General features: G+C 43.8%; 1 protein-coding gene across 1 annotated transcript; it reads right to left on the reverse strand.

Moving 5' to 3' along the window:
• Positions 1-5,757: 5,757 nt before the first annotated feature.
• LOC144699582 (voltage-dependent calcium channel gamma-4 subunit-like) lies at positions 5,758-20,061 on the reverse strand. Its single transcript, XM_078570621.1, has 4 exons — positions 19,687-20,061; positions 9,048-9,131; positions 7,878-8,018; positions 5,758-7,024 (listed from the first exon to the last, which is right to left on the reverse strand). Exons 1-4 carry the CDS (start codon positions 19,901-19,903, stop codon positions 6,480-6,482), a joined length of 987 nt encoding a protein of 328 aa, XP_078426747.1. The 5' UTR covers positions 19,904-20,061; the 3' UTR covers positions 5,758-6,479.
• Between the last annotated feature and the right edge of the window lie 277 nt (positions 20,062-20,338).

Here is a 20,338-nt window from a genome sequence, read left to right on the forward strand (position 1 = left end):
AACTTCAGGATGCTTCCCGTGTCCTGGATAGCCATCTATGCAAGAGGTGTAGGCTGTTGCAGCAGCTCGAACTCAGGGTTTTGAAGCTTGAGCAGCAGCTGACATCACTGCAGTGCATCCATGAGGTTGAGAGCTTTGTGGATAGACCATTTATAGATGTGGCCACCCCACAGCTTAAGAATATGCAGAGCGAGAAGGGATGGGTGACCACCTGACAGCCAAGTAGATACAGGCGGGTAGTACAGGAGTCCCCTGTGTGTACCCTACTCACCAACCAGTATTCGGTTCTGAATACTGATGAGTGATGATGCATCTGGGAAGTTCAACCAAAGCCAAGTCCATGGCACCACGGTTGGCTCAGCTGTACAGGGGTGTAGAAGGAAGACTGGAAGAGCAATTGTGATAGGTAGTTTGATAGTTAAGGGAATAGATGGGTGTTTCTGTGGCCGCGGGCATGAATCCAGGATGGTGTGTTGCCTACCTGGTAGCAGGGTCAAGGATGTCACTGGCTGTGGTGTACCCTGAGTGGGGAGGGTGAATATCCAGCAGTCATGGTCCACATTGGTGCAGACAACATAGACAGAGTGATGTGATCCTGCAGTCAGAATTTAGGAGCTCGGTAGGAAATTAGCACCTCAAAAATATTAATCTCAGGATTACTCCCAGTACCAGGCGCAAGTGAGTATGAAAAAAGGAGGATAAAGCAAATGAATGTGTGGCTGCAGAGATGTTGCAGGAGGGAGGGCTTTAGATTCTTGGGACATTGGGACCACCTCTGGGAGAGATGTGACTTGTAAAGGCCGGATGGGTTGCACCTAAATAGAGCTGGGACTGAATTTCTTGCAGGGCATTTTGCTAGAGCTATTGGGGAGGGCTTAATTAACTTGGTTGGGATGTGGCAACCAGGAGGAATTATCAGAGCAGAATACCAAGGTGCACAGAATAATGGGAGAGAGAGCACTGAGTAGGGAATAGTAAGTTATTAGGTGGGGTCTGAGTAAGGGAGAAATCAGGGTTATATAAGTGAATGCATGGAGTGTGATTAATAAGATTGGTGAGTTACAGTAACAGATTGTCTTTAACAGAGACCTGACTCAAAGAGCGGTGGGAGTGGGTGTTAACTATTCCTGGATACAAGATGTTCAGGAAAGGAAGAAAAGGGGGATAGTGGCAGGATTGATTAAGGAGAGCATTGCAGTGTTGGAGAAAGAGGATGACCCAGAGGGGTGAAGGAAAGAATCTATTTGGCTAGAGCTAAGGAACATAAAAGATGCAATTGCATTGTTCGGTGTAGTCTATCGTCTTTGTGTAGTAAGTTCAGTGACATCCTTGATCTGGCACCAGGGAGGCAACATATCATCCTGGATTCATGTCTGCGGCCACAGATACCCCAATCTATTCCCTTAACTATTAAACTACCAACTGGTGGGAAGGATGCAGAGGAACAAGTTTGCAAGGAAACTACAGAGAGGTACAAATATATAGAGTAGTTATAATGGGGGACTTTAATGACCCAAATGTCAACTGAGATAGTAGTAGTGTAAAGGGCAGAGGGGAGCCAAAGTTCCTACAGTGTGTTCACAAAAACTTTCTACAGAATGTTTCCAGTCCAACGAGGGGGGAGGTACTGCTAGATCTGGTTCTTGGGAATGAGTTGGGCCAAGTGGGTCAAATATCAGGAGAACATTTAGGGGACAGTGACCATGTATCATAAGGTTTAGGTTGACAATGGAAAGGGACAAAGGACCATGTAGAGTAATAATAATTAATTGGGGGAAAGCAAACCGCAATAGGATAAGAATGGATTTGGGCCGAATAAATTGGAATCAAAGGTTGGTGGGTAAAACTGTAGCTGAACAATGTCTATCTTCACAGTCCCGATATATTCCCTCAAAAGGGAAAGGTAGGGTAAGTGAATCTAGAGCTACCTGGATGGCAAAAGAGATAGAAATTAAGATGAAGAAATAGTGTGCTTATGACGGATATCAAGTGGATAATACAACTGAGAACCAGATTGAAAATTGAAGGTTTAGAAGGGAAGTGGAAAAGCAAAGCGGGAGTATGAAAATAAATAAAAAAGTGCAGGAAAAACGCAGCAGGTCTGGCAGCATCTGTGGAGAGAGAAACAGAGTTAATGTTTCGTGTCCAATATGAGTCATCTTTGAAACTATGAAAAGAGACTGGCAGCTAATATAAAAAGCAATCCCAAAGTCTTCAATAGGCATATAAATAGTAAAAGTGTGGTAAAAGGTGGAGTAGGGCCAATTAGGAACCAAAAAGAGGATTTACACATGGAGACAGGGGGTATGGCTGAGGTATTAAATCGATACTTTGCATCTGTCTTTACCAAGGAAGAAGATGCTGCCCTGACCACGGTGAGAGAGGAGATAATTAATACACTAAACGGATTTAAAATTGATAAGGAGGAGGTATTAGATAGCCTGTCTATACTTAAAAGTTGGTAAAGCACCAGGACCGAATGAGATGCATCCAAGGATACTGATAGAAGTGAGAGTGGAAATTGTGGAGGCACTGGCCATAATTTTCCAGCCTTCCTTAGACTCGGGGGGTGGTTCCAGAAGACTGAAGAATTGCAAATGTTACACTCATGTTCAAAAAAGGGTGTAAAGATAAGCCCAGCAACGACAGACCAGTCAGTTTAACTTCGGTGGTGGGGAAACATCTAGAAATGGTAATTCGGGACAAAATTAATAGTCACAGGGAAAAATGCAGATTAATTAAGGAAAGCCAGCACAGATTTGTTGAGGGAAAATTGTGTTTAATTAACTTGCTAGAGTTTTTTGAAGAAGTAACAGAGAGGGTTGATGAGGGCAATGCTGTTGATGCGGTGTACATGGAGTTCCAAAAGGCTTTTGATATAGTGCCACACAACAGACTTCTGAGCAAGATTATAGCTCATGGAATAAAATGGAAAGTAGCAACATGGATGCCAGATTGACTGAGTGACAGAAAGCAGAGTAGTGGTTAATGGATGTTTTTCAAGAAAGTTTATAGTGGAGTTTACTAGTGGTCAATATTGGGAACCTTGCTGTTCCTGATAACCTAGACCTTGGTGCATAGGGCACAGTTTCAAAATTTGTGGATTATACAAAGCTTGTAAGCATTGTGAACTGTGAGGGGGACAGTGTAGAACTTAAAAAGGATGTAGACAAGTTGGTGGAGTGGGCAGACAAGTGGCAGATGAAGTTCAATGCAGGGAAATGTGAGGTGATCATTTTGGTTGGAAGAACATAGATAATATAAAATAAAGGGCACAATTTTAAAGGGTGTGCAGGAGCAGAAGGACCTGGGTGTATATGTGCATTAGCTATTGAAGGTAGCAGGGCAGGTTGAGAGAGCATTTAATAAAGCATACTGTATCCTAGGCTTTATTAAAAGGGGCATAGAGTATAAGAGCAAGACGGTTATGTTGAACTTATATAAGTCACTAGTTTGGCCTCAGCTGGGGTATTGCATCCAATTCTGGGTGATGCACTTTAGGAAGGATGTGAAGGCATTGGAGAGAATGCAGAAAAGATTCACGACAATCATTCCAGGGATGAGTTATGAAGATAAATTGGAGAAGTTGGGACTGTTTTCTTTGGAGAAGAGAAGGTTGAGAGGAGGTTTGATAGACATATTCAAAATCATGAGGGGCTGGACAGAGTAGACAGGAAAAAAACTGTTCCTACTCGTGAAAGGATCGAGAACACGAGGGGGCAGATTTTAAAGTAATTTGCAAAAGAAGCAAAAGCGACACGAGGAAAAACTTTTTCACGCAGCAAGTGGTTAAAGTCTGGAACGCACTGCATGAGTGTATGGTGGAGGCAGGTTCAGTCGAGACGTTCAAAAGAGAATTAGACTGCTATCTGAAAAGGAAGAATGTGCAGGGTTACGGGGAGAAGGTGGGAGAATGGCATTAGGTGAATTGTTCATTCGGAGAACTGCAGCAGGCATGATGGGCTGAATGGTCTCCACCTGCACTGTAACAATTCTGTGACTGCCCAATTTACAAGAAAAGTAGATCACATCTATTCATGTAGTAATGTGCACTGGGCTGTAGTTTCAGGAGCATGAGCAACTTTTTGGTCCTCAGCAATGACCAGTCTTCCCTTTATGAGACTGATGGTGAGTGTCAGGGTTGGTGTTGGGGGTATGGAGGGGGAAGGAGGTGGGAAACAAACACACCAACTTCATCCAGTTCTCACCAGGCATCACCTCATGGGCTGGAGTCACTGAAAAGCTCAACGGCCCAATTAGTCCCTGAAAAATGAGACAGTGAAAGATCAGGATTGCTATTCTGAGTGAGATCAGTGATTGAATCTGGGACATCCCACAGTCAGCATGATACAGAGGAACACCATTGAATTATTGAGAGAGAATGAGAAAATCTCATCAAGGAAAAAAATCAACTCTGCTTGTTCCTTTAGCTAGAGCTATGTTCCTGTTTCACTGTTTGCCTGGGAACAAGGTTACAGATGAATATTGCTTCATGTCTACAACTATCACGATGGTGATGCACAAAGTTACTGACGAACAACATGCATTTTTATAGCACCTTTTAAGGCAATGCAATGCCTCGGGGCGCTTCCCAGGAGCGGGATCATTAACACCATGGAGACAGAAAAATGAATGAGTAAAGAGGGATTCAATTCTTGGGTGAATCACCACAACCTCCAAATCAAAGTTCAGATTTGGGTTCAATGGGTTCCACATTCAGCACTAAAAGCCAGTGCACTGAGGGATATGATGTCGCACACCTTGAATGTTGAATCCTTTAATGGGATGTTCTGAAGTAGTTGCTGAAGCAGTTCAAACAGCAATCTCTCACTTCACTGGGCCGGATGCAATTCCAGTGGACACCCACTTTAAACTGGCGCCATGGAGTTCTGCCTTTGACATAAAGCTTTACTGAAACAAAATGGAGCCTGATCATCCCACGGGATCCATAAGGAAAGAAATCAACAGATCCGAGATACGGCTGCGCTGTGAATTTATAATTCATAAACATTGTTTAAAAAAAGTCATTGCTATCTATCAATTAGAACTGTGCTTATATTGTGTGACTAAAGGAACATGGGACTGTGGTTCAAATAGTCCCATCAGCAACAGAGCAGTGACTGTTTCCACCATTTAACACAATGAATCAGTTCCTGTGTAAGGGCTGGTCAGGTTTTTAAAATGACCAGAACTCAGACTTTCTTCACAGACCCACAGAATGGCAGACCCCCACCATATTCAGATACTACTTTATTATCACAAATACTTTACAGTAACCCAACCACATACAGTCAGAACATACTGCTTCAAGCAAAGGGCATATCTCTCTCTCTCTCCCTCTCTCACCTCCACTACTTCCACAATAATCTAACCATAGATCAGTTTTAGTATAGTTCCCCATGTACTACACGCAGTTCTAACTTTTAACATTTTTACAGTGACAAAGGTCTGATAATCTAACAGGGGAGAAACCACAGAAAACGCAAACAATGAAGACACTGAGGTTTCTCTTTGCTCCAATATCTCCATCAATAAATGTGAGTGTTGTAGAGAGATTGGAGAAGGGTACTACCTTCTTGAAATGAGAGGTACAGTGCGATTTACAGTGTTCCAAAATGATTAAATGTGCACATTGAACATAATCTTCGGAATTGTTGTGTAAAGTGATGTTGTCGATTCCACCAACACAAAGCGAGGCAGTTGGTGGTGGTGGGGGGGGGGGGAGGATGGGGTTGGGAGGGAGGATGGGGTGGGGGTGGGGGCGGGGGCATGGGGGAGGGATTTCTCTGGGAGTGGGATGGGCGCTCAGTTGCTCATAGCAGCCAAGACTTGACTGTTATCCTTTGGCCTACTCATCCCCACTGAGACCCCCAGGAAACATTCCAGCCACTGCCCAGGGCCATTGATAGGATTAAGGTCCAACGGATGAACCTTATCATCACTGCACTGTTTAAAGGGTCAACACATGAGCACCACCAAGAGAATTCAGGCCCAGCTCATAAACAGCCCCAGGCTTGGTATTTGGATAAGCGAGATGTAAGTGTATGTTAAATGCTACAAAATGTTAATCTGTGTTAAACATTGGATTTTCTCAACAGAAATGGACATTGTAGACTTTCTATTAGGGGGTGGCGGAGAGGAAATGTTCTCCAAATTTCATCTTTCGTTGTCATTTGTTTTCTGGCCTCATTGCCTTCCCCCTCCCACCCAATTCCGGTAAAGCTTCCTCCATTTACCTCTCTCGTGTGTTACTTGCCTCACCCGTCATTTTCTGACAATCCGAGAAGCCACCAGCATTGAGAAGCCGCACTCATGGGACACGTCCTACTCTTAGATTGGAGACACCATCAAGTCTCTTCCATTGCTCGCCCCTTTGAAGAGGGTGAGAAAGGAAATTGGCCCTTGAAGGGGGTGAGGGTTGCGGATCGGGATGGGTGGGTGGGGTGGTGTGCAGTGGTGGTGGTTCCTAGTCAGTGAGTTCAGACTGGCGTTGTTCGCCTGTTCATCATGTTGGCACTGAGCCCCTCCTTCAGCTCCTTCTGGAAGCAGTTATGAACCTGGAGGAAGCTTTCTTCCTGATCCGGGTGGTAGGTGCCTCTGACTGTAGGCTTGTTGGCTTCTCTTGACAAGGTGTACATGGAGATCTCGGTCAGTGGCACCATGCTGCTCACTACCTTCATGTTGGCAGCAGCAGAGATCTCCCGAGCGGGAGAAGGCTCCTCGGACCTGGAGCTCGACCTGGATCTCCTCCTTTGCCTGTACCTGTAGCTGGACATCCTGGCGTAAGGGGAGGAGGAAGTCTTTAAATACTCCCGGTGTGACCTGGTTCTCACTGCTTTGTTTTTGTCGATGTAAATGCTGACGGCGAGGACTCCAGCCATCTCCGCCACAATAAAGGACAAGGCCCCGAAGTAAAAGGACCATCCGTAAGAATACAGGCCCTTCTTGTCGTCATCATTCTTATCCCAGAGGTCGCCCGTGTTGCTCGATATATACACAATAATCCCGATAATGTTACTCAGTCCTAGGACAGAAAACAAATCTATCAGCTTCATCAACCAGACCCGCAGCAGGAGTCTTCAAACTTCCAAACTTGATGGTTTCGCTTTGAGAACTTTTCAGAGTTTAACGTAATTCTATTAATTCTTGATATTAAAAGCGTGCTGTATATAGTGACACTGTTATTCCGGTTCACTATTGAGGTGATTGGATAATTCTCCCATCAATCAATCCTGAAGCCCAAACTGTTGTTGGTAACTGGGATTATTTGACTGTATGCTTCCATCCTCCACTCACTGCACTTTATTGGAAAAATAATCCTGCTTTTATAGGGAGACTTTGCTGTAATTTCGATCATGAGTGTTTTCTATAGTTGGCGGGATTCTGTTTAAATAAACTCTGCTCAGTAAATTGACTTTGCTGTAAAATAGGCTGTTTGCCTTTTCTTAAAAATACAAATCAATTTCAATATATTCACCAGAGCATTCTGTTTTCAGTCGTATAGTGTCTACATATAAACTTGCTGGTTTTGTGGTACAGTGCCTATTGCTATTTGCTGCTTTAGAGTACATGTGTGGGCAAGGCTATATGGTGTGTTGCTCATGTAAGGTTATGCATGTGTATTTTGCCTGTTGGTACATGTGACCGTGTGTTTCTGAATGTTGGTGTGTGTGTTAACATGTCTTATTGTTTGTTGTGTGAATAACCTGTGACTTCATAGTGTCTGTGCATTGTGGTTCCATCTGTGAATTGGTACCATATGTGAAAGCAGGTGTATCAGTTGCACTGTCTGAGAGTGAGGGTTTGTGAGGGTTTGTGAGGGAGATCGAGGAGCAGGTGAGGAACAGGTGCGAGGAATGGAGAAGGTTCACACTCACCTGCTGCTACAAATAAGATTCCTGCACTGAGGATAATGTTGGTTTTGCTGTGGTACAATTTGCTGGCTCCAACACACAGACCTGCCAAGAGCAGCAGAATGGCACTCAGGATTGGAAATAAACTGGAAGCACGGACAATACCTGAAGAGAGAAACAAACAAACTTTTTCAAATTTTTTCACGTCTCGCTTCTGAGTGTGTTAGTTTGAAATATACGTCTTTCCTCTTGGGAATTCAAAGAAGTATAACATGAGCAATTTATTGAATATGAACAGGTGTGTATATGGAGCAGGTAGTGTGCACATGAGGGAAAAGACCAATATTTTTCCCTTTAATTCCTACACGCCTCAATTAGGTTACACCATGCAGTGTAGTACTGTCTATATCACCAGGATTCCAGGCTAGAACATGGATTTCTGCCAAATGAGCTGAGGAGTGGGCATGCGCTCCTGCAAAAACCTTCCGTGTTCCTGGACTCGGGGTGGGTGTAGGTGGTGGAAGCCGTGAAGGTGCCCGTCTTGATCCTAACTCAGTGACCCTGCTGCAAAGTGAACATGCCTATACATTCAAGAGAGGAGGACAAGATTTCGGCAACCATCATGGTGGAATGATCTCCAGCAATCCCTGTCTGGGATTACATAGAAAAATGTAGCATGGGGAAGGTAACGGAGGGTTGGTGTTGACTACTAAATTACTTCTTGGATCGAGGAAGAGGACATTGGAGAAAAACATATCTATTCTCAGATTTATATGAAAAAAATTTGTCCATCTCTGAGGCCATGCCCATGGGGAGTCAAGATCAAGTGTAATCTTCAGGTAAAGTGGGGTTAGAGGGCATGGTAATAATTAGAACAGGGGGTACAGCCATTAAACAATCACTACTTTATAGACGTACATTCTACCATTAGTGAGGAAGCCCTCCAAAGTAAGAAAGACTCTATTTTTGTCTATAAGCATTACTGTAAGGGGAAGGCAGGTGAAAGTACAGGGCTGTGTGCACACCATAGAAGGTGGGTTAAATTAATTGTATAAATATTAAGATTAATCTGAAACAAAGCACATTTATTAATATTCTAGATGTATATACTGTTCTGTATTAGTTCAGGCTTGATTCGGAACTATATGATTGATCATTCCCACATATAGAACATGAAATTTCTCAAATTCTTACGTAAAAGGTATTCTGATCCCTCCTGGTCATAATCATCATCATCAGGAAAGTAATTGATTCTGAAGCAATTTCCTCTCTGAAGGCCTGAGTTGGTAGAAATCAGAAAGTAACAGTAAGCACCAATGTATTGATTACCCTCACTATCCCGACAGAAGCCACCAGATACTCACTAGAAAGGGCAAAATTCATAGGTCTAGAAATATGATTGATAATTACTGAAGTATATATTTGTCTGAGGTGTCTTATTAAACTATATTGCTGCCCACTGTTTACAGATCCCAGCTCTGGCTCCAAGTTTTAGTTTCACTATATTAAAAAAGTGCAATAATTTAGAAAGACAACAATTTAATAGTTCTGCAAGTGTTTTAAATAATATAAGACATCCTTGTGAGAAGTATGTTGTAAAACCAAACTTCTACCAAATGTATAATGAAAAATTTGTGTCACAATGCCTTAGCAAACAACACATCAAAATGTTATCTTATCTATTTTACTTGACAGAAACTGACAATGAGCTCTGGTTTCCAGCTGATGGTCACTGGATAACAGATCATTAGTTTGAATTTAGGGAATTGTGAGATTCCAGACGTACTTAACTGCTGTGCAATCAAATAATTCTAACTTTGTATAAATTAAACCTGTTTATGGAGTTTGATGATTTGTGAATTCTAAGTAAATGACTGTTTCTTGAGGTTGAAAGCTTTTGGGGAAATTGAGTTTGTGTGCATTTACCCTCTGACCTAGGAAAAACAGAGCTCATTGACTCTTAACTTCATCTTCACAGAATCTTGGTTGTGTTAAAATTGAGATTATTGCCTCCATTGCTACTTCATTATCTTTCCTTTGACTCCAAACTTTAATTTGCTGCTCCTTGTTCAATCCTTAAGCTTTTAAAGCCTGAGCTTTGTCTCATTTACTCAATGTTACCTGATTTACCTGTTGTTGTTCTTCTCACTTTTTCCAACCCTTGGCCTTGGCCCTTCACCTGAGTCTCTTGATACAAGATTGTACATGTTTGCTTGTTAAATTGAGAACCGTATTCACAGTATCTGGATCCTGTATCAACATTCAACAACTGACATTCTTAATCTGTCATGAATCTTGTGTCTCTCAAGATGAGACATCTCCTTGCTATGGGCTGGATCTCTTCCTCTTTTGCATTCAATATCCTGTTTGGTTCTATTTCAGGAACTATGCAAGATAATCGCAAAGCTAAATTCCATCAACTCTAACCCTCAATCCTATTATCTTGTCCTACACCTTCCTTAGACTGCACAAAAAATGCAGTTTCTGAAATGGCTGGGACTGAAATTGAAGTAATGGTGCCATAAAAATTGAAATTTGAAAGACCATTATGTTTTGAAATATAACTCTGAACTGAGGTGTTTAAATGGAGTTCTCTGTTTTAAGACATGCCATATAATTCAGTCACCATGGGAAGACAAACTCCATTGGAGTTGGGTGACAGTTTTAAAACATTTTTTACAGTATCTCACATCTGTTTGAGATGCAGAAACACAGGAGCTACTACTGTGGGAAAGCAGGGTGAACTGCTTTATGTTAGCAACCAAGCAGGATGCTCGTGAGAGTTTGGTTTCTATTCAGAAGCAAAGGAATAGGACAGACGGGGCTCGTGAAGGCTTAAGTAACCAGAGTTCATTGAGGTGTGCCCTGCTGGTGATAATCATAACTGAGAAAACTCAGGCTGAGTGGAATGATTGTTGAAGGACACTGGAAATTTCGACTTGGTGTGGCGGGGAGAAGTGAACATCCACTGAGGAGCTGGAAGTGACTGTGGGACCGTTCCTGTATCTGCCAAAAGCATGGTGTTGCATAAAAGCATTTTGCAAGACATATTTGGTTGTTAGTAAGTGAATGCAAAAGTTACGCTTTCTTTAGTTTGATGTATTAGTTGTCTGTTAATTAATGTTTGATCAATGTTGCTTTTACTCTGTTACAGTAAATGTCTTTAAAAAGTAGAATTTTGTCCACTAGCATACTTCTGTTGGTCATTTGGGAATTCATCTCTTTTATTGGTCTCTATGGGGATCGAAACAAAAGTGATAGATTTGGAGACGTTTACCTTGTCCACCCACTGCAGAGCAGCAATTATGTGGGAAATGAAATGCTGAATTAAAGAAGCACAAGAACAGAATACATATTTGAGGAATTTACACTTAAATTGTACCACGCTCAAATCAGGTCATTCTTTCATTACTGGCGATTGAGGTACCAGTCTCTGGGAGCAATGGGGAACAGGTTATACAAGACTGATCGATAGTATCCAAGGATTGAGTGAGGAGGAAAGACTGGCAAAAAATTTGGAAGTAACTGAGCGGGGATTTGATAAAGGTGTAAAAGCTGGTAAACGGTATGGAAAGGGTAGATCTGGAATATTTGATTCAAATTACACAGTGACAAGACCCTGGTATTTACACAAGAGGATGGAACCCGGATGCAAGGGAAATATTGGGAGAATGATGTCCATCTGAAGTTAATGGGAAGACCTCATTATCATTTTAATATTTTGATTTCCACCAGGCAGCCGGTTAGATTGTCAGGCTGTCTGGTTAGCAGGTGAGAAAGCCGGCCGGGGTGGGGCAGAGGGGAAACCTGCAGAGATTGGGAGGCACAAGGCTTGGGATGGCTGGTTTAACGGGGCGGTGAGTGGATGTCAGCACTTTGGGGCTGTTCTTTTTTTTGAGGGGTGGGTGGGGGGAGAAGCATTCCCATTCCTTCTGGCTCTCCAAAAAGCAGTTACCTGCTGGCTCTGGCTGCACCCACTTGCCTTTAGCTGCCTGTTTGCCCAGCCCTGGGAAATCCAGCCCGCCAAATAATTACATTTAAAAATGTTGGTTTAAAAATGGAGCCAGACATCTATAAGGTCATGTAGAATTGGTGTGTGTGTGTGTGTTGGAGCGGAGTTAATCTCCCCTAAGCATTTTGGATTGACTTTACAAATTAATGGAAACTGGGTCTGTAAACTTGTCACGCTGTAATTATACCCTCCTGCCAGTATTAGTGCTGTAGTGCCTCCGTTTTCTATCTCCCAGCTACTTAGTTTGTCCTGGAGGGAAAATCCAGTGCTCCAACAATTCAGATTTCTTTGCAGCCCAAATTTCAGGATGTGATGCTCTTTCACTGCAGCACCATAATGTATTTAAAAATCTTACACCTGTTACTTCCTGTCAACTTTTCTCGCTATAATTTTAATATCCACATTTACAATAGAAACTTGGTTTAAATTCCACCTGAAGATTACAGCTGGTTTTAACTCCCTATGAAATGCCATGGGAGATTTATCAATATTGCATAAAATTTTGGTGCCAGAGAATCATGTAAAAAGAGTGCAGATCATGCACTGTTGAGTGTTGGGACTGTGCCACCCTGGTCAGGAATCCTCAAGCCCTAGTCTGCATTACATCTGAACACTGCTGGGGTCAGTAGGGAGGGAATTAGCCCGACCTCCCAAACATGATAGCTATTCAGTGTGAAGCTACAGGACCCGTGTGTGTGTCAGAGACATTTGAACAGGAGTAGGTTCAAACGTAATCTCACTCTGATCCCATGAGAGCTGTCAACACTCTGTCTGGTAAAGAATGATCACTTGTTCAATACACCAGCTGACACCTGTGGGACTGCACCTCTGAGAAGGATGGAGTGGGGGGGGGGATGGAGGAGCAGGGAAAAATATCATGTTGCACACATTTAACATTTTTATTTTAATTGTTTTTATGTAAGACAATTTTATTACAAAGGAGTGCTGCAGGCCATTTTTAAATTGCACCAGCATTTCGATAATATCTGAAACCATGATTGTGTTAACCATATAAGTGATCCCTTTTATATATTATCTGTTAGCAGACCTAGATCCAAACTATTATCGATGCTGTAGCTTCTACATATCCAATTCCCTTTTAAAAATTGCTGCTGAATTCACCTCCATCACTCCTTCAGGCTGGGCAGTGCATTCCAGATCACCACAACTCGCTGTATAAAAAATCTTTTCTCATTTGACCCCTGGTTCTTTTGCCCTCTGGTCATTGACATTTCAGCCATTGGAAAGCAGTTCCCTCACTTTACTCTATCTAAAGCCTTCATGATTTTAAACACCTTTCTGTTCTAAGGAGAACAATCCCTGCTTCTCCAGTCTATCCAGATAATAATAATTCCTCATCACTGAAATTATTCCAGTAAAACATTTTTTTTACCCGCTCCAAAACCTTGACATCCTTCCAAAAGAGTGATGCCCAAAGTTCAGCACAATACTCCAGTGAAGATCTAACCAATGCTTTATAAAGATTTGGCATAACTTTCTTGCTTTGGTTTTTGTGCCTCTATTAGTAAAGCCAAAGATCCAATATAAAAAAAATGCTACAGATTCTGGAAATCTGGAATAAAAACAGAAAAGGTTGGAAATACTCAGCAGGTCCGGCAGCAGCTGTGGAGAGAGAAAGAGAGTTAACGTTTCAGGCCCATGACCTCCCATCTGGCCTGGGAAAAGTTTTAAATGTCACAGATTTTGAGCAAATGAAAGGGGGAGAGTGGAAAAAAGAACAAAAGAGGTCTGATTGGGTGGACGACAGGAGAGGTTAAATGACAAAGGGTTCATGGTGCAAGGGAGTGGTCATAGGAGAAGTAAGCAGAATATGTGTCTAGAGGGGTTGTGAATAGCAGCATCATGTATAGATAATACATACCAGCAAAAAAAACAACAAGAGAAAAAAACCAAACCACCAAAGACAAAGGAAATGAAATGGGGCCACTGGTTATGATCTGAATTGCTGAACTCCATGTTGAGTCCAGAAAGCTGTAAAATGCCCAGTCAGTGCGGTGCTGTTCCTTGAGTTTGCCTCAATTTAACTGCTGCAGATCAAAGACAGGAGGGTCAGAGTGGGGGCAAAGTGGATAATTAAAATGAAAGACGACTGAAGGCTCAGGGGTCATGTTTGCTGACAAAAAGGTGTTCAACAAAGTGATCATCTCCAATGTAGAGGAGACCACACCATGAATACAGTATACTAAATTGAACGAGGTACAAGTAAATCACTGTTTCATTTGGAATGAGTACTGGGGCCTTGGATGGTGAGAATGGAGGAGGTAAAAGGACAAGTGTTGCATCCCTTGTGCCAGCATAGAAAGGTGCCATAGAAAAGGGAGGTGATTAGTGAGGGTGACTAAGGAGTGGACCAGGGTATCAAGGAGGAATGGTTCCTGCAGAATACTGAAAGGGGAGGGGAGGGGAAGATATGCTTGGTGGTGGTGCTGGAGTTGGTGGAAATGACAGGATGATCTGTTGAATGTGAAAGCTGGTGGGGTGGAAGGTGTGGACAAGGGGAACCCTTCTGTGGCTCTGGGAGACGGGGAGGAGTGAGAGCAGGAGTGCATGACATGGTTGATGGGGCGGGGGAGGGCAAGTCTCGGTTGAGGAAAGAAGATGTATCGGAAGTGCTAATATGTAAGATTGCATCATCCAAACAGATGTCATGGAGATGGAGAAACTGGAAGGATGGAATAGAGTCCTCACAGAGTGTACGGTGTGAGAAAGTGTAGTCAAGGTAGCTTTGGGAGTCAGTGCGCTTATATTGAATATTGGTTGAAAACCTATCCCCAGATATGGGGACAGAGAAGTCAAGGGAGGGAAGGGAAGAGTCAGAAATGGACCATATGAAGGCAAGAGATGGGTGGAAATTAGAAGTAAAATCAATGAATCACAGAAGGCTGGTATGCAGGTGCAGCAAGTAATTAGGAAAGCTAATAGAATGTTTTAATTTATTACGAGGGGAATTGAATACAAAAGTAGGGAGGTTATGCTTCAGTTATACAGGGCACTAGTGAGACTGCATTTGGAGTATTGTGTACAGTATTGGTCACCTTATTTAAGGAAGGATGTAAATGCATTGGAAGCAGTTCAGAGAAGGTTTACCAGATTAATACATGGAATGAGTGGGTTGTCTTATGAGGAAAGGTTGGACGGACTAGGCTTGTATCTGCTGGAGTTTAGAAGAGTAAGAGGCAACTTGATTGAAACATATAAGATCCTGAGGGGTCTTGACAGGGTGGATGTGGAGAGGATGTTTCCTCTTGTGGGAGAATCTAGAACCAGGGGTCACTGTTTAAAAATAAGGGGTCGCCCATTTAAAACAGAGATGAGGCAAACATTTTTCACTCAGAGGGTCGTGAGTCTTTGGAACTCTCTTCCTGAAAAGGTGGTGGAAGCAGAGTCTTTGAATATTTTAAGGCAGAGGTGGATAGATTCTCGGTAAGCAAGGGGGATGATAGGTTATCTGGGGTCGGTAAGAAGCAGATTTGAGGTTACCATCAGATCAGCCATGATCTTATTGAATGGCAGAGCAGGCTTGAGGGGCCGAGTGGCCTCCTCCTGCTCCTTGTACATTCATATGTTGTAATGACATTTTTCAGTTTGGGGTGAGAGTAGGAAATGACACTGATACAATCATCACTTTATTGAAAAAAGAGGTGAGGGAGGTGGCCTGAGCAGGACTGGATCAAAGGTTATTCCACATTATTCCACAAAAGGCATCCTAGCTAGAAACCATTCATATACCTATAGCAACACCTTTTAATTGGAGGAAGTGACTGGAGTTACAGGAGAAGTCATTCAACGTGAGAACCAGTTCGGCCAGGCAAAGTAAAGTGGTTAAGGGTGGGGCCTGATTTAGCCTCTGTTCAAGGAAGAAGCAGAGAGCCCTCAGACCGTTGGGGGATGATGCTGTGGACATCCATGATGAAAAGGAAATGGCTAGGGCCAGGAAACTGGAAATTGTTAGTGATAGAGGACATCAGGAGAGTCACAGGCTGTAGTCGGGAAGAGACTGGACAAGGAGAGAAAAAACTGAGCTGAAATGTTAACTCAGTTCCACCCTCCACAGATACTGCCATACCTGTCCATGATCCAGTATGTTTTTTTAACAGTTTTCTCTTCTTCTATCCCACCTTCAAAGATGTATGTACATACACCCCTTAGGCCTCACTGTTTATAATTGAACTATGTACTTCATAATTGCCTCTCCTCATTCTTTCCACTAAAATGTACCATTTTCCATCTCTGTGCATTAACTTACATCTGCGCATTTTACCAGTTTGTCTATGACCTCCTGAAGTCTGTTACTCTTCTCTTCACTGTCCTGCATTTCCAAATTTCAAACATTAATATGTGCCCTGTACACCTGAGTCCAGCTCGTTAATATATATCTAAGATAGTAATGGTCCTTGTATTAACCCCTGGGAAACATCGCTGTATAGTTCCCTTCAATCAGAAAAGAAGCTAATAACTGCTACTCACTGACTGCTTTTGGTCCCTTAGCCAATTTTGTATCATGCTGCCACTCTCTCTTTAATCCCATGGACTTTCATTTTGATAGCAAGTCTATTATGTGTTACCTTGTCAAATACCTGTTCCAAATCAATTTACACAACGTCAACTGTACTACTCTCATCAACCCTCCCTGTTACTCTATCAAAAGACTCCTTCAGTTGTGTTGTTTAAAACATATTATTTTAGGGCCTGGGACAATGGAACTTGGTCCATGATTCCTGATTTGGAAATATATCACTGTTCCTTCACTGTCACTGGGTCAAACTCCTAGAACTCCCTCCCTAACAGCACTGTGGGTGTACCTGCACCACATGGATTGCAGCGGTTCAAGAAGGCAGTTCACCACAACCTTCTCAAGAACAATTAGGGATGGGCAACAAATACTGGTCTAACCAGCAACGCCCACATCCTGTGAAAGAATAAAAAAACATTGCTGGTTGGAGTGGTGCTGACTATTGAAGTTGGGTTTAGCAAGAGGTTGATTGCAATACACAGGCAAGCCATCTGTTTACTCACCTAAAGGACTCTTTTCAGTAACTTAGAGTCTTATAGCCCAGAAGGAGGCCATTCTGGCCATCTGCCTGTGCCGATCTGTTGAAAGATCTAAACAGTTCCTGCTCCTTCTCCATATTCCTGCATGCATTTCCTTTTTCAAATATATCTCCAATTCCCTTTTGAAAGTTACTATTGAATCTGCTTCCAGTGCCCTGTCAGGCAGTGCAACCCAGATCACAACTCATTGCCTAAAAACGTTTCCTCCTCTTTCGTCTGATTCTAATCTCTATTTTAACAGGCAACGAGTATACAGCCGAGTTTGATTCATATGTGGTTATTGTGAGGTTACAGGAACAAACTCATCCATTAAAAATTGAATTGGGATGTAGAGACTAAAGATAAAAATCCCCTATCACTTTAATCAGATTCGCTGGAGAGTTTGAGGTTATACCTGACTTTGCTATTGGCTGTTGAATTGGAAATAGGTCAGAAATCAGAATGTTTCTATTCCTGGCGAGTGAGAAATGTACTAAAGGACGTTACGCTCCAGCCACGTGTGGACCTGATGTCTTTGATGTTTTAACCATGCGGTAACTGTTATTGGCTCGTTGGCTTTACAAAGATGGGAGAGATTCTCCAAAGTGCAGCGGCCTTGGTACTTACAACTCTACCATCCCAGGTTAAGGAGGGGCAAATCTGCCAGTCACTGCTTGGCATCGCCATGTAGGGACCCCTGCTGCCAAGTGTGGATGGGGCATGGGGCAAGGGTAGTGGCCGGTTTGAAGTCAAATCCCGGGCCACACGCTCAGGTTCACTGGTGAGGAGGGTATCGGAGAACAGCCAGTTCCGTGGGATCTTCCCCTGCGAGAACTGGTGCCTCCAGGAGCGGGAAACACGCTCAGTCTAAAACTCCAAGCTCTGTTAGTCAACAAGTCCATCTTTGAAATCTGTGCTCAGCTGCTTCATTCTGCCAGTGGAGACTGGCCGGGTGAGGGATTGAGAGGATGAGGCGACGGCTCTTGAGCGAAGCTGGGGCCCGAGGTTTGGAGGCAGGGCTGGGTGAACGCCTCTGCCGATGGCCGGAGTGAGTATCCCCCAGTGAGTGCAGGCCCACAACATGAAACTGTGCCCAAGACTGACACTAGTCCGGCTCGTCAAAGACAGGAACTGGCGCAGGAGAGGGTGGGAGAGGTACAAAGTGCAGTGAGAGGTTAAAGTAGACTGTAAGTGTGGAGGTAAAGCCTCTGTCTGCCTGGTGCTCGCACTAATCTGCAGATTACCGTGTGTTTCATTGAATGGATAAAAATGTAAACATTATCCTTTCAGGAGAATATTTGTCTATCAAGCACAGCAGCTTAATATCATAAACATGGGCTGAGAATGACATCACACATAACTCTGTGTGTATAAGCTTTGTGGGATTTCAGTACTGATAGGAGTGATTAGACCAACAGACCCGGGTAGCAAGAAAGCCCCCCCCCCAAAAAAAAACTGTAAATCTATACTCGGATTGGGAAAATATTGGAAGAACTGTCGGGATGTGGAACACGCTGTGGTTTGAGGCTAGAAACCTGTTTTTCAGTTGTTGACGAGCCCGTGATCTATTTTCCATTTTTCTCCACGTTAAAGTGTGAGAGAAAGTGTAATAACAAAACTAACAGTCAGAACGATAAAACAGCCCTTAATAAATCCAGGCAAGAATTCAGGGGGAAGTCAGATACTCGGGGGAGGGGGGCTAGAATGTGAAAGTCGGTCCACAGACAGTAGCTGAGAGGAATAGTACAGCTGTACAGAATAGTACAGGGAGGAAAAGGGAATAAGGGATAAGCTAACAGGGCTAAAAGAAGCGGGTGGAAGGAGACTGGTGTGAAGCATGAACAGTAACACGAATCGGCTGGGCCGAATGGCCTGTTTCTGTGTCTGCAATTATTTATAACACAGAGATCAAAGAGTAACTTTTTAGATGCTATTTGTTACAAAAGAATCCTTCCCCCTCGACCGATCTTACATAAGGCGGCCTGTCCTATTGGATTGCAGGAGAGATGATGTGCCTGGAAGCGGAGGCACTGACTGTCGCCCGGAATGAGAGAGATGGAACCGTTCACGTGTGCTACAATCGGCTGATTGAATTAAGGCGGCCCATGTTGTGCAGCGAAGCCGAGATCCCGCGTCCTTGTCTCCGGGAAGACCTCCCACTTTAATCCACAGTTAAAGAGATCAAACAAATAAACCCAGGAGGCCAAGAGAAAAAAAAAAGCAACATTGGAAGCGATGAGTTGCGGACACTCCTTATCTAACAGCAAAGCTCACTCGGTTTAAAGCCCTCTGATGTTGCCGGTCCTCGCACCGTCTGCTTCAAGTTTTTACAAGTTCTCCTTTCAAATCCTCAGAATAGGGAATAAACCCCCCCCAAAAAAAAACACATTCACCTCGGTCTGTGTGGCTGATATTAAAGCTGGGCAGGCAGGACATACCCCACTCCCTCTATTTATTCGTGGTCTCTGGCTATTGCAGGTGAATGAATGAGTGAACCACAATCTCACTGGAGTGGACACCGTCCCATTTTAACCCGCTCCATTTTCCCCCCTCCCCGGGAATGCCCAGACAGGAGAGCTGCCGGAATTCACAAAGACTTTTCACACAATCAAAAACGAAGAATCCAATGGGAAAGGCTGAAGCAGTCGGACAAAAGCTTCAGCGAAATGAGAGAGAGAGAAGGAAAAAACCCACCCCAGACAGCTGGCCAGAGCTGCACCTCCCTGCAAAGCTACACAGATTACCAACACGTTTACCAATAAACGCTACCTTCCACACAGCAGACCCTCCAGAGACCCGAGTGGATTACGGATCCCTTCTCCTTCTTCACTTGGTTTTCTTCCGAGGTGCCGTTGGTGCCGTTACAGATGTAAGCCCGGGAGTGGAGCCAGTAATCGGTGCCGATGGCTATGCTCATCAGGCTGAAAGCAGCGAAGGCGCCCATCATGGTGAAGAGCATTTGCACACCGGAGTCGCACCAGCCCATTGCTGCCTCATAGTCCGGCCAGCCAGCGAAGGAGAGAGAGACAGTGAGAGCCGGCTCCCCAGGCCACCAACCAACACTCCCTAAGGCAGGGGCAAGCTCTCCCGGGGAACATGCTGCTCCTGCACACTTTCCATCTCCGCCCTCGCTCGGTGCACTCCCCCCCTCCCTGTGTGTGTGTGGTGGTTACACTTCCATCCCACGGCCCCACCGAAACGACCAGGGCATTGAAACCAATGGCCAGGGAGTGTTGCAACAGGGGCTCTAGGCAACTTCAAACTTCCATCCACCGAAGCCCCCCCCCGGGTTTCGGATGATTTACACCTTCGTCTCCTGTTGCATTTTCAGCCTGGCCGATCACTGGCGCCGGGGATGTTGCAGGGTTTCCTCCCGCGGAGAATCAGAGACAACGTGACCAAGACAGAAAAAAAAAAAGAA

Source organism: Cetorhinus maximus, chromosome 24, assembly GCF_964194155.1.
Source record: "Cetorhinus maximus chromosome 24, sCetMax3.hap1.1, whole genome shotgun sequence".
NCBI lineage: Eukaryota > Metazoa > Chordata > Chondrichthyes > Lamniformes > Cetorhinidae > Cetorhinus > Cetorhinus maximus.

Bases quoted from the DNA above. Each gene is read 5' to 3' on its own strand.
- LOC144699582 (XM_078570621.1), bottom strand. From the start codon at position 19,903: ATGGGCTGGTGCGACTCCGGTGTGCAAATGCTCTTCACCATGATGGGC. The intron at 8,019-9,047 runs GTAAGAATTTGA...TTCTCTCTTCAG, and splicing joins GGGATCAGAATACCTTTTAC to GTATTGTCCGTGCTTCCAGT. The intron at 7,025-7,877 runs GTGAGTGTGAAC...TTTCTGTCCTAG, and splicing joins AATCTTATTTGTAGCAGCAG to GACTGAGTAACATTATCGGG.